The sequence below is a fragment of the Chrysochloris asiatica genome, unplaced genomic scaffold (genome assembly GCF_000296735.1).
Source record: "Chrysochloris asiatica unplaced genomic scaffold, ChrAsi1.0 scaffold00071, whole genome shotgun sequence".
Classification (NCBI taxonomy): domain Eukaryota; kingdom Metazoa; phylum Chordata; class Mammalia; order Afrosoricida; family Chrysochloridae; genus Chrysochloris; species Chrysochloris asiatica.
In genome coordinates, this window is record NW_006408589.1 from 11,041,066 (window position 1) to 11,054,537 (window position 13,472).

Genomic DNA, 13,472 nt, shown 5'->3' on the forward strand with positions numbered 1-13,472 from the left:
TACATGTGTGTAGATTTTCTAAGGAGCAGCTTTTACCTCTTCCTTTTCTGTGCAGCATCCTGCAGTGCTTGGGGGGACATTTGCTAAGAACATTCTTAAAATAGAGGCATGGAAACCAATCTGTCAGGCAGAAGTGTGCAGGCGGTGAAGCCCTGGTTTCCGTGACACCAAGCTGGGATGTGAGTTAGCTTGTCCCACCAGCCTGGTCCTGACGATAGGGACCCCGAGGGTTATGGGAGGGGTTGAGTGACCCTGCCTGCATTGGCTGAAGCCTAGCATGAGGACCCCCGAGCCCACTGTGTCCTTGACCGTGGCTGCCTTTGTGATTCTAGGCATCTGGAAGACAACCAGGTCAGTGCCATTGAGAGAGGCGCCTTCCAGGATCTGAAGCAGCTGGAACGACTGTAAGTACAGAGTAATGTCCTTTCTTGAAAAGTCCTTTTCTTTCTTTCTTTTTTTAATTGGCCTCATTGTGACCTTGCTAAAAAATAAATAAATAAATAAGTCTCCAATGTTTCATAAAGACTTGGCTATTATATTTAAAACATATTAGATGCATGTTAAAGACACCCCGAGATATGCTTTAATTCTTTTTCTTTAGAAGATCCTATAATTGGCTTCTAGGGGTTGTTGTTTTTCTCCTCAGTTTGAGTTTTCTCTTGGTATCCTTATAGACGGCTGGTTTTTGCCCAAGCCCCAGCCTTCTTGTTCTTGGAGGAGGGAAGCCTGCAGTTATCCCTGTCATGGAAACCAGCACTGAAAACTCCCTCCTCCTCTGTACTGGGAGTCGCTCCCTCTCGGGGGCCTCTCCTCCCAGCGCCTCCTCTGCCCCTTTCTCGTGGGAGAGGAAGGACAAGTTGGTGGGCGAACTTCTTCAACGTGCTTGTGTCTCCTCTGAGTGAGCATCAGCTGTGTCAGGAAGCCCCCACGTTTCCACGTTGGCAGTGGTTTACAAATAGGCTGGCTGTTCGGACTCTAGCAGAGGGAGAGAGGAAAAGGGGTAGGTCTGAGAAATGGATGGAGCCACCATTTGTTTTGTTGATTAATGCTTTTGCAGAAAACTCTTGGGTCACTTTGATGATTGGGGCTGCTCAGATGGTTAAGTGGGCAACTTCACCTTTCCTCAGTTAATCACATCTGGCAGCTCGTAACATCTGGATATGTGCTTTCTGCCCTAGAAGCAGGATTGTCCCCAGGAGCACTTAGTCATACTGGTTGGCGGCTCTCTGGATGGCCTGACATTTAGGCCTCCTCCTGCAGTTTGGAGAGGTGGTTACCACAGCTCACCACCCTACCAATTTACCTATAAGGGTTGCACTCTGTTGACCTGCCCTGTTACTAAATCTCATCTGCAGAGACAGGCTGCCATCAGTTTGTTAGCTTTATGGCCTGCCATCCTTTCCTATGAAGATGACCTGGGAAGGAGCTAGAAAGGTCCTCATTTCTGTCAGTGGAAGCTTGCATGTTGCTGTGATGTGGAACAACTTGCAACTGATCTTCCAGACTAATATAGAGTAGGAAGAAAGACCTGATGATCTACTTCTAAAATTCCAATCAGTGAAAACTCTATGGCTTATAATAGTCTGATCTGCAACCAGTCCTAGGGATGGCTCAGACTGGGCAGTGTTTCACTGACTGCCTCGTTGACAGTTAACAACAACATTACTACTCAGCAAAATCCTTCACTTCCCCTCTGTTCTATGAATGTTCCATTTATTGCTCTCCTTCTGGGTCAGATGTCAACATATGGTCTTCTGTTGTTCATTTGAAAATATAGCATGTATTTATTATAAGGAAAAATAGTCATAAAAATAATGATGTTTGCATCTGTTTAAACTGTTATTTTTACGTTTCTTAAAACTCAAGTTCTACTAATTTAGATAGAAGAAAAGATAAAAACTATTTTTTTAACCTGGTTTCTTTATGTAACACATTCAACATTTACATGGAAAGACCAATAGTCATTTGTGAAAAGGCCACTCCTTGCATAGACTTCTGATTGGAAGAGTAAATGCATTCCCAATTTACTAATTTCATGGTTGTTGGAAGGGAGGGAACAACTTGAGTATCTTGGACATGCCAGGGACTATGCCAATATTTTCTATGTTATCTGTTATTTTATCCCCTACAGTTCCTATGAGGTGCTATTGCCCTCATTTTGCAGATGACAAAACAGAGGCCCGAGCAGGGTAAGCCAAAGAATTGTCAGTGGCAGAGCCAAGATTCAAAGCCACATGTGTCTGACATCAAAGCCCACATCTTTTTGTACTCCTGTGCTATAGACATTAGATGAAGTGTGATCTTTAGCAATGGCCCTGCAAATAGGCTCTCACATACCCATTTAACTCCAGGGAATATCAGTGAAATGTTTTGGCAAAAGGCCCTCTTTTTTTGGCTTGGTGATTAAGGCTGAAATGCCATGCGTATCTAGGGAAAGAAAGGGATTACAATTCCAGAGTAAACCTTGCTATTTCTCTGCTTCATAGGACTGGTTAGGTAATGTTAACTGCTGTACTAAATAAACTCTCAAATGTCAGTGACTTAACACAGTGGACGCTTACATTCTTATTCCTGATTGCTGGGCTTCTCTCCTCCAGGTGGAGACTCAGGACTCAGAGGCTTCCATTCCTCTGTTCTACCATCTTTAAATCTTGGCTTCCATGGGAGCAATGTCTGTCTACATCAAACCAATAGAAGGCGAGACAGTGTGAAGGATTGCATGTGGGAGGTTTCCATGTGCGAGACCTAGAAGAAGTGCACATTACTTCCATTTACATATCATGGCTATAGTGGACTTCAAGGAAGGTTGGGGAAGGTAGTTGAGTTATTTTCCAAGGGATGAGGAAATAGTCTTAGTAGACAGATAGCCAATCTCTGACTTACTTTGCAAATGAGCTAAAGAAGCACTGAGTCAGGAAGAAATATGGAAGCACAGGCAGCTGGACTAGTGTTCCCAGATGGATTTGTTATTGTTGTTGTTAGTTGCTGTTGAATTGACTGACTCACGGTGACCTCATGGATAACAGAACAAAACATGGACTGGCCCTGCACCAGCTTCACAATCATTGGTCTGCTCAAGTCCATTGTTGAAGCTACTGTATATTGTGAGTGTCTTCCAACCTAGGTAATCCATCTTCCAGCAATGCAGCTAACACTGTTCTGTTTTGATCCAGAGGGTTTCATTGACTAGTCATTATCATCAGTTCTTTCCTCCTAATCTATCTTAGTGTGGAAGTTCTGCTGACACCTGTCCTATGTGGGTGACCCAGCTGGTATTTGAAATACCAGCAGCAGTGCTTTCAGTAAACTACTGCAGTACAACAAACTGATACATGAGTGGTGATTCTAGAGTATCCGCTTCACAAAAAGACATATACAATAATGCTCATGTGGCATTATTTCCAGTTGTTGTTGTTAGGCGCCATCAAGTCAATATGGACTCTCAGCAACCCTGTGCACAACATAAAGAAATACTGCTTGATCCCGTGCCAGCTTCACAATTGTTGTTACATTTGAGCCCATTGCTGCTGCCACTGTGCCAATCCATCTTATTGGAGGTCTTCTTCTTTTTCCTGATCCTATACGTTACCAAAGATAACACTCTTTGCCAAGGACTGGTCCCTCTTGATAATATGTCCAAAGTATGAGAGATTAAGTCAAGCCATCTTGGCTTCCAAAGTGTATTCTGATTGTACTTCTTCCAACACAGATTCGTTTGTTCTTTTGGCAGTCTTTTAATATTCTCTACCAACACTACAACTCAAATGCATCAATTCTTCTATGGTCTTCCATATTCACTGTTCAACTTTCACATGCATATGAGGTTATTGAAAATACCATGGCTTGGGTCAGGTGCACCTTAGTCCTCAAGCTGACATCTTTGCTCTTGAACGATTTAAAGAGGTCTTGTGCTGCAGATTTGCCTAATACAGTATCTCTGAATTCTTAACTGTTGCTTCCACCAGTACTGATTATTGCTCGAAGCAAAATGAAGTCTTTGACAACTTCAATCTTTTCTCCATTTATATGGATGTTGTTTATTGGTCCAGTGGTTAGTACTTTTGTTTCCTTTACACTGAGGTACAACCCATACCCAAGACTGTGGTCTTTAATCTTCATCAGGAAGTATTTTAAGTCCTCTTTGCTTTCAACAAGCAAGGTTGTATCATCTGCATATCTCAGGTTGTTAATGAGTCTTCCTCCTATCCTGATGCCATTATTTTCTCCATATAATCCAGCTTTTTGGATTATTTGTTCAGCATACAGATTGAGTAAGCATTGTGAAAGAATACAACCCTATTGCACACCTTTCTTAATTTTACATCATTCAGTGTTCCCTTGTTCTGTTCAAACAGCTGCTTTCTGGTCCATGTACAGCTTCCTCATGAGCACAATTAAGTACTCCAGAATACTCATTCTCTACAGTATTATCCATAGCTTGTCATGATCTTCACAATTGAAAGTCTTTGTGTAGTGAATAAAGCACAGGTAAACATTTATCTGGTATCCCTGCTTTCAGGCAAGATCAATCTGATGTCAGCAATGATATCCCTAATTTTACATCCTCTTCTAAATCTGGCTTGAACCTCTGGAAGTTCTCTGTTAATGTATGGTTGCAGCCATTTTTGTATCATCTTTAGCAAAATCTTACTTGCATGAGATATTCATGATATTGTCCAATGATTTCCACATTCCATTGGGTCACCTCTGTTTGGAATGGGCACAAATATGGATCTCTTCCAGTCAGTTGGCCAGGTGGTGGCCTTCCAAATTTCTTACCATAGATGAGTGAGTGCCTCCAGTGCTGCATCAGTTTGTTGAAAGACTTTAGCAAATCCTGGAGCCTTGTTCTGCCAGTGCCTTTAGTGCACCTTAGACTTCTTCTGGTATCTTTGGCTCTTGATCATATGCTGCCGCTTGAAATGATTGACCATGTCTTTTTTGTACAGTAACTCTGTGTTTTTTTTCCATCGTCTTTTTACGCTTTCTGCGTCATTCAATATTTTGCCCATTGTTATTATGTGCCGTGGAGTCGGTTCTGACTCATAGCGACCCTGTACAGGGTTTCCGAGGCTGTAAGTCTTTATGGGAGCAAAAAGCCTCATCTTTCTCCCATGGAACAGCTGATAGCTTCGAACTGCTGACCATGAGATTAGCAGCCCGATTCGTAACCACTATGCTACCAGAGCTCCTTTACTTTGCCCATAGAATCCTTCAATATTGCAAGCCAGGACTTGCTTTTATTTTATTTTTTAATTCCCTCAGGTTGAGAAATGCTGAGATTGTTCTTCCCTTTTGGTTTAATAACTTCAGGTCTTTACACATTTCATTATAATATTTGACTTTGTCTTCTTGAGCTGACTTTTGAAATTTACTGTTCAGTTCTATCACCTCCTCATTTCTTCCATTTGCGTTAGCATCTCTATGCTGGAGAGCAAGTTTCAGAGTCTCTTCTGACTGGTCTTTTTCTGCTTTTTTGTCTTCTTAATAACCAATGGAGAAAAGACTGAAGTTGCCAAAGATTTCATTCTTTTTGGATCAACTATCAACACTCATGGAAGCAGCAGTCAAGAAATCAAATGACGTATTGCATTGGCAAATCTGTTACACAAGACCTTTTTAAAGTGTTGAAGAGCAAAGATAGCAGCTTAAGGATTAAGGTGCGCCTGACCCAAGCTATGGTATTTTCAATAACCTCATATGCATGCAAAAGCTGGACAGTGAATAAGGAAGATCATAGAAGAATTTATGCCTTTGAGTTATGGTGTTGGAGGAGAATATTGAAAGTGCCACGGGCTGCCAAAAGAACCAATAAATCCACTTTGGAAGAAGTGCAGCCAGAGTGCTCCTTGGAGGCCAAGATGGCCAAACTTCGTCTCTCATACTTTGGACATATTGTCAGAAGGGACCAGTCACTGGAGAAGGATATCATGTTTGGTGGAGAGTCAGAGATAAAGAGGAACACCCCCAACGAGATGGGTTGGCCAAGTGTCAGCATCGATGGACTCAAGCGTGGCAACAGTAGTGAGGTTGGCCCAGGATTGGGCAGTGTTTTGATCTGCTGTGCATAAGGTTGCTATGGGTCGGTACCGACTCAATGGCACCTAACAACAACAACAACAACAATGACCCTTTGCTTTCTTCTTGTATGATGTTCTTGATGTCATCCACAACTCTTTTGGTCTTCAGTCTTTAGTGTCTATGCATCAAATGTGTACTTGAAATGATCTCTAAATTTAGGTGGGATATCATCAAGCTCATGTTTTGGCTCTTGTGGACTTTTACTTTTCTTCAGCTTCAGCCTCAACTTGCCAATGAGCAATTCATGGTCTGTTCCACAGTCTGCCCCTGGCCTTGATTTGGTTGATGATATGGAAATTTTCAACTATCTCTTTCCACAGATGTAGTCAATTTGATTTCTGTGTATTCCATCTGGTGAGATCCATGTGTATAGTCATCTTTTATATTGTTTAAAAATGGTATTTACAATGAAGAAGTTATTGTTCTTACAAAATTCAATTGTGTGATCTCCAGCATGTTTTATATCACCAAGGCCATGTTTTCCAAGTCCTGATCCTTCCTCTTTGTTTCCAACCTTTGCATTCCAATCACCAGTAATCATCAATACATCTTGATTGCATGTTTGATCAATTTTAGATTGAGGAAGTTGGTAGAATTCTTCTATTTCATCGTTACTGGCTTTAGTGTATTAACTGGTCTTCCTTGTAGGTGTATGGATATTATTCTATAACAGCACTGTACTTCAAGACAGATCTTGATATATTCTTTTTGATGATGAATGGGACACCATTTGTCCTCAATTTGTCATTCCCTGCATAGTAAATCATGTGATTGTCAGATTCAAAATGGCCAATACCATTCCGTTTCAACTCATGAATGCCTAGCATATGGATGTTTATGCATTCCATTTCATTTTTGACTATTTCAAATTTTCCTAGATGCATATTTTTTCATCCCATTATTAATGAATGCTTTCAGCTGTTTCTCTTAATTTTGATTTGTGCCCCATCAGAAAATAACAGTCCTGAAGAGTTTACTCAATTTGCTTCATCATAGTCAACACTACTTTGAGGAGACAGCTCTTCCCCAGTCATATTTTGAGTGCTTCCAATCAGAGGGGTTCATCTTCTAGGACTATATCTGACAGAATTCTGGTGCTCTTCATCATGTTTCAGTATTTAATATTCTGGTGCTGACAGTGTTCCACTGCTATTCATAAGGTTTTCAGTTACTGAATATTCAAAAGTAGTCCATCTCTCCTTCTTCCTAGTCTGTCCTCATCTGGAAGCTCAAGTGAAACCTATCCACCATGGGTGACCCTACTGTTATTTAAAATACCCGTGGCATACCTTCCAGAATCATAGTAAGATGCAAGCCACCACAGTACAATAAACTGACTGATGAGTGGTAGTTATTTCCAGTAACAGCTCCAAACTGGAAACAAGCCAAATGCGCATCAACATTAGAATAAATTGTGGTATACTCATACAGTGGAATTGATGAAAACAATAACACAAAAAGCTACTACACATAACCAGTGATAAAGCTCAGAAATGCAAAAGCAAGACATGAGAGAATAATTTATATTACCTGATTCCATTAACATAAACTTCAGAAACAGGCAGCATGAATCTATAGTGTTAAAAGTCTGTGTAGTATTTATCTTCTTGTTGTTGCTAAGTGCTATCAAGCGAGTTTTGACTCATAGCGACTCTGAGGAGCAGTTGGGAGTTTGAACTGCCCACCTTATGATTAACAGTCAGTGCTTATCCTACAGCACCACCCTAAGGCACCGGTATTCATCTTGTTGCTCTTATTGTTGTTAGGTGCCATTGAGTTGGTACCAACTCTTAGTGACCTTATTCACAACAGAACGAAACATTGCCCGTCCTGTGCTAACTGCATAATTGTTGCCATGTTTGAGCCTGCTGCTGCTGCCACTGTGCCAATCTATCTCACTGGGGGTCTTCCTCTTTTTCGATGACCCTCCACTTTACCAAGCATAATGTCCTTCTCCAGGGACTGGTCCCTCCTGATAATATGTCCAAAGTATGAGAGACAAAGTCTTGCCATCCTGGCTTCTAAGGAACATTCTGGCTGTACTTCTTCCAACACAGATTCTTTAGTTCTTTTGGCAGTCCATGGTACTTTTAATATTCTCCTCCAACACCATAACTCATATGAATCAGTTTTTCTCTGGTCTTCCGTATTCACTATCCAACTTTCACATGCATATGAGGTTATTGAAAATACCATGTCTTGGGTCAGGTGCACCTTAGTCCTCAGACTAACATCTTTGTTCTTCAACACTGATATCTTTGCTCTTCAACATCAGATTTGCCTAATGCAATATGTCATTTGATTTCTTAACTGCTGTTTCCATGAGTATTGATAGTGGATTCAAGCAAAATGGAGTCTTTGACAACTTCAATCTTTTCTCCATTTATCTTGATGTTATTTATTGGTCCAGGGTGAGGATTTTTGTTTTCTTTACATTGAAGTGCATCAGTAAGTATTTTAAATCCTTGGAAATCATTGTAGAGCATTATAAATGGAAGAGGGAACTAATATCAAAAAAATGTTTACTTCTGCTATATCGGTATACAAAGACTTACGACTCTGTGGATCATGACCAGCTATGGATAACACTCTGAAAAATGGATACTCCAGTACACTGGATTGTGCTCATGATGAACCTGTCATTAGACCAAGAGGCAGTTGTTTGAACAGAACATGGAAATTCTGGACATTTTAAAATCAGGAAAGGTGTGTGCCAGGGTTGGATCCTTTCACCACCATAGTTACTCAATCTGTGTGCTGAACTAATAATCTGAGAAACTGGATTATATGAAGAAGAACATGTCATTAGGATTGTAGGAAGTCTTGTTTACAACCTATTATATGCAGATGATACCACCTTTCTTGCTAGAGTGAAGAGGACTTATGTATATACATGATGGTGATTGTGTGCTGTGGAGTCTGTTTTGACTCATAGCGACCCCGTAAAGGGTTTCTGAGGCTGTAAATCTTTATGGGAGTAGAAAGCCTCATCTCTCTCCTTTGGAAAAACTGGTATTTTTGAACTGCTGACCTTGAGATTAGCAATCTGATTCTTAACCTCTATGCTATGGGAATTCCATATATATATATATATACATATAGCTGTTGTCAAGTGCCTTCAAGTTGGTTCTGACCCATAGTGACCCTATATAGGGTTTCTGAGGAGGGTCTGGTGTGCTGTGGGTTAATGCGTCAGACTGCAAAGCCGTTTGAACTTCAAGGTTGGCGGTTCAAGCTCACCAGCTGCTCCTCGGAAACCCTATCCAGGTCGGAACCGACTCGATGGCACTTAACAACAAATATATATATATATGTATATATATTACTTAGCATAATTAGATTTGAACCCTGGGGTGTTCTAAATCTCATTGTGAAAGGAAGACATAAGATTCCATAACTGGAAGGAGTGTGAGATATTGTATTGTCAAATTTCCTCATGTCACAGACAAGGAAACAGGCGAGAGAGGAATCTGACTTCCACAAAATTTGAATGCTGCATACAGTGTTGAGATGTTAATTTGCCTTCATGTTAGCTCTGTTCTTCCAGAGAGCAGAAAAACAATGATGTTGCCCTTAGCTCTAATCCAGAGTTCACATTTACTCTTTAATTTAATGTGAAATAAGTCATTTGATTATATAGTAAAATACATATGTGCGTAAAATATATATTTTTAAATTACTGCAAGAGTTATTTTGTTCCTGGTGCATAGAACCCTGCTTGTCCCACAAGTGCTGATGTGTTATACTCCTTGAGCTGATCATTTAGAGGCCAAACACCCCAACAGCCCATGAATGTGGCTTTTTCTTCATTCAGCCTCATTTGTATCAACATCAAAGCCTAACCATTGTTATTAACTCAGAATTATGGACAGAGTTTTCTTTGTGAAATATTTAGCCTGCGGTGTCTGCCCTTAAATTGCTCTAAGTCCATGAAAAACACTCCAGTGTCTGTGTGGGTATACGCTGCCAACACCAGAAACACCACCGTTGACAGATTTCCAATTGGATTATTTTATTATTCCTTTCTTTTTAAAAAACATAACTCTATCTTGGAATATATTTTCTATTGGTTCCTTAAGATTTTCTAGACTGACTGAAGGGAAGCTGTAAAACTAGGGAAATGTTGAGGGAAAAGAAATGCTAGAAAACATTATCAAGGCAGTTGGAAGATCCAAGATCCAGGTGTGATGGCCCTCCTGTGGAAAGGCAGCCCTGAGGGTTGGTTTCCCTCCTACAGAGCTCTCTCTTTCCAGAATGCATTGAGAAGACCAAGAGAGAAGAGCAGGACATTGAGAAAGACTTATGGCTAAAATCTTCAAATGGTCATCTGGTGGAGGATGGAGCCAAACTCTTTGAGAACAAAACTTGAGTATATAGTCATAATGATGTTGGGAATTAAAGCAAATCAAGGTGGAAGGAATTAAAATATTGCAGTAAGGAGCATGGACTTTGAATTTCTGGACCAAACGTTTCAGTTAGATCTTAGATCTTAGTTCAGTTAATGAACATTTCTGAACCTCAGTTGACTCATCTATAAAGCATCTATATATGAGGGGGCTTCAATAAGTTTGTGAAAAAATAGGAGTAAAAGAATTTTCCCCAAAATTTCTTAAACTCCCTTATATCTGCCCTATAGGATTGTTGGGAGATGAAATAGCATGTTTGTGAGGAGTTTTGTATGCTATCTGGTCCATAGTAAATGCTCGTAAGTATTTCACTGCAGTCTCTGAAGCAGAACTGAAAAAAAGTATTCTGGTTCCATAAGGTAGTCAATTTCAAACTATTTTTCCATCAACTTCCTTTCTCACTGACACCAACAGGGACCTAATACCACAGGAACCTCCCCCTACAGAGAGTTCTAGAAATGTTTTTCATCCTGTGTATTAGACAATTCTTTTTTTTTTTTTTTTTAATGCTTTATTGTGAATTATGTGATAGTTTACATGGGAGGATATCAGCTTCACATTGATCCCGTTGTATATCGTTTCCTTGTCATGGTTACAATCCCCTCCATGCATCATTGATCAACCAAAGGGTATACCCTGCAAGCCTGCCCCCCTGTCGTCCACAAACTGCCCCTCTCTCTCTCCAGGTCCAAAGTCTCCAACCACTCTGTCTCCCCATGTCATCGTCTCTGCCTCCATCCTTGGCATTACTGCTTCTCTGGGTAGGGTTCCATTCTCTGCTCTTCTCCTTTGATGGTTCCAGGGACTTCTGCTCCTAGACTGCAAAGTTAATCACTCCCCTCCCTTTGCCCCAAAATGTCCACCTTTACATTTCAAGCCCTTACAATCAGTCCTGATAACAATTATTCGCTATTGTATTTCAAGAGACCTATCCGCATCTCCTTTCATCAGCCCTGACTAGGCAGAATGGATACTACTCAGTGGAGATTCTACCTTGCTCCATGCCCTCTGGATCCAGGTTCCCTCTTGAAAGCTTGTAAGGCAGTCACTTCTTGCCTTTGTAGCCCCCCAGTTCTGGGTAGCCAATGTCCAAGTTGCCCATCCATGTCCTTTCTGTGTGTGGAAGAGGTGAGAATGATCCTCACTGTGAAGATTTGTTCACTCTTTTGAGCTATTGCTTCCGTAGGTGTGTGTCAAGTTTATCAAATTGTGTCCCATTATTCTTTTTTCCCTCTTCTTTCTTCTTCTAGTTGGGCTCTGATTATCCAGCCATTGAAGCCAGGTCAAGTGGGTATTATATGCAAGTGTGTGTGTGTACTTATGCATGTGCCCTCTCTTCTTATCAGCTGGACGTTTCACTCTCCACTCTAGTCCTCTGTGGCTGTGTCGCTGACTCTGGGCCCAAGAACTTGGCACACTGCTGGCTGACCAGGTCTCCACCTGGGTTCACAGGAGTCTATTGAGCGTTGTAGGGCTTAGTTTGTAGCTTCATTGCTTAGACAATTCTATTTTGCCAAGCATTTATCGGCACCTAGTATGTGCCAGATACAGTGTTAATACTAGGGTTTTTAGAAGGCTAGAATAGAAACTTTGCTCTCAAGGAACTTATAGTCTGTTAGGAATCAAATCTATAAACACATACCTTTCAATATGGTGGATTTCATGTTGCCTGTACTGGTGAATCAGAGGAAGCTTCATCTGCTGAATTGAGTCTTGAAAATCTAATAGGATTGCGTATTATGACCACAGGTTTGGAAAACAATGATGCCTCTGGAGTTGTGTAAGTGGAGGGCAAGAGCATCAAGGTCTCTAGAAGTTTCCACAGGTCCTTTGATACACTAATTTGAGTGCTTATGTTGTGGTCACTCAGCCTAAAGATTAGGAAGTTAAAAGCACACTGACTCTTTAGCTAAGGCTAAAGCTGGATGTGAACCTGGATAAATCGTCTCATTTCCCTTACCACCCAAGAGCCCTAGATTATTTTCTTCATAAATCTTAGCTTATTATTAAGTGCTGTTGAGTTTGTACCAACTCATAGCGACCCTGAATAGTGTCTCTGAGGAACAGCTGGTGCATTTGAACTGCTGACCCTGCAGTTCCAACCCACCTTGTGGTCCAGTGCATTATCCTGGATCACCACATCAGGATTCCATAAATCTGAGTGGTGGTGGTGGTATGCCGTGGAGGTGGTTCTGACTCATAGCAACTCTGCATAGGGTTTTCCAAGGCTGTAAATCTTTACAGGAGCAGAAAGCCTCATCTTCCTCCAAAGGAACCACTGGTAGTTTCGAACTGCCCACTTTGAAATTAGCAGCCCAACTCGTAGCCTTATAAATCTGAGTACCATCTATTAAATAAGGTAAACCATCCTTGAGTGCTACCTCGAACAGTTGCTTTTGAATCAGTTTTGACTCATGGCAACCTCATATATCAAGAGTAGAACTGTGCTCTGTACTGAATTTAATGACTGATTTTTCAGAATTAGATACATAGATCTTTCTTCTGAGGCTCCTGTGGGTGGATTTTAACTTCCAACTTTTTGGTTAGCAACTGTTTGCATGGCCCAAGGACTCCTCCTTCAGTGCAGTTACCTGTTAAATATAGGCTTGTCTCTGAAGTCAGCAATGAAGATAAAAAGTGATTGGCAAATTTTGGTTGTTGTTGTTGTTAGGTGCCATCGAGTTGGAACCGACTCATAGCCACCACATGCACAGCAGAACGAAACAATGTCCCGTCCTGGGTCAACCCCACTACCGCTGCCACACTTGAGTCCATCAATGCTGCCACCTGGTCAGTCCATCTCATTGGTGGTCTTCCTCTTTTTCTCCGACCCTCCACCTTACCAAGCATGATTTCCTTCTCTACCGACTGTTCCCTCCTGACAATATGTCCAAAGTATGAGAGACAAAGTTTGGCCATCTTGGCCTCTAAGGAGCACTCTGGCTGTACTTCTTCCAAAACAGATCTATTGGTTCTTTTGGCAGC

General features: G+C 41.2%; 1 protein-coding gene across 1 annotated transcript in view; it reads left to right on the top strand.

Moving 5' to 3' along the window:
• Positions 1 to 13,472, top strand: part of SLIT3 (slit homolog 3 (Drosophila)) — a 939,392-nt gene that overhangs the window by 89,960 nt on the left and 835,960 nt on the right. The window contains exon 3 of the mRNA XM_006864834.1: positions 333 to 404. Within this exon, the coding sequence (XP_006864896.1) occupies positions 333 to 404 (72 nt within the window). The remainder of the gene's footprint in view (positions 1 to 332; positions 405 to 13,472) is intronic.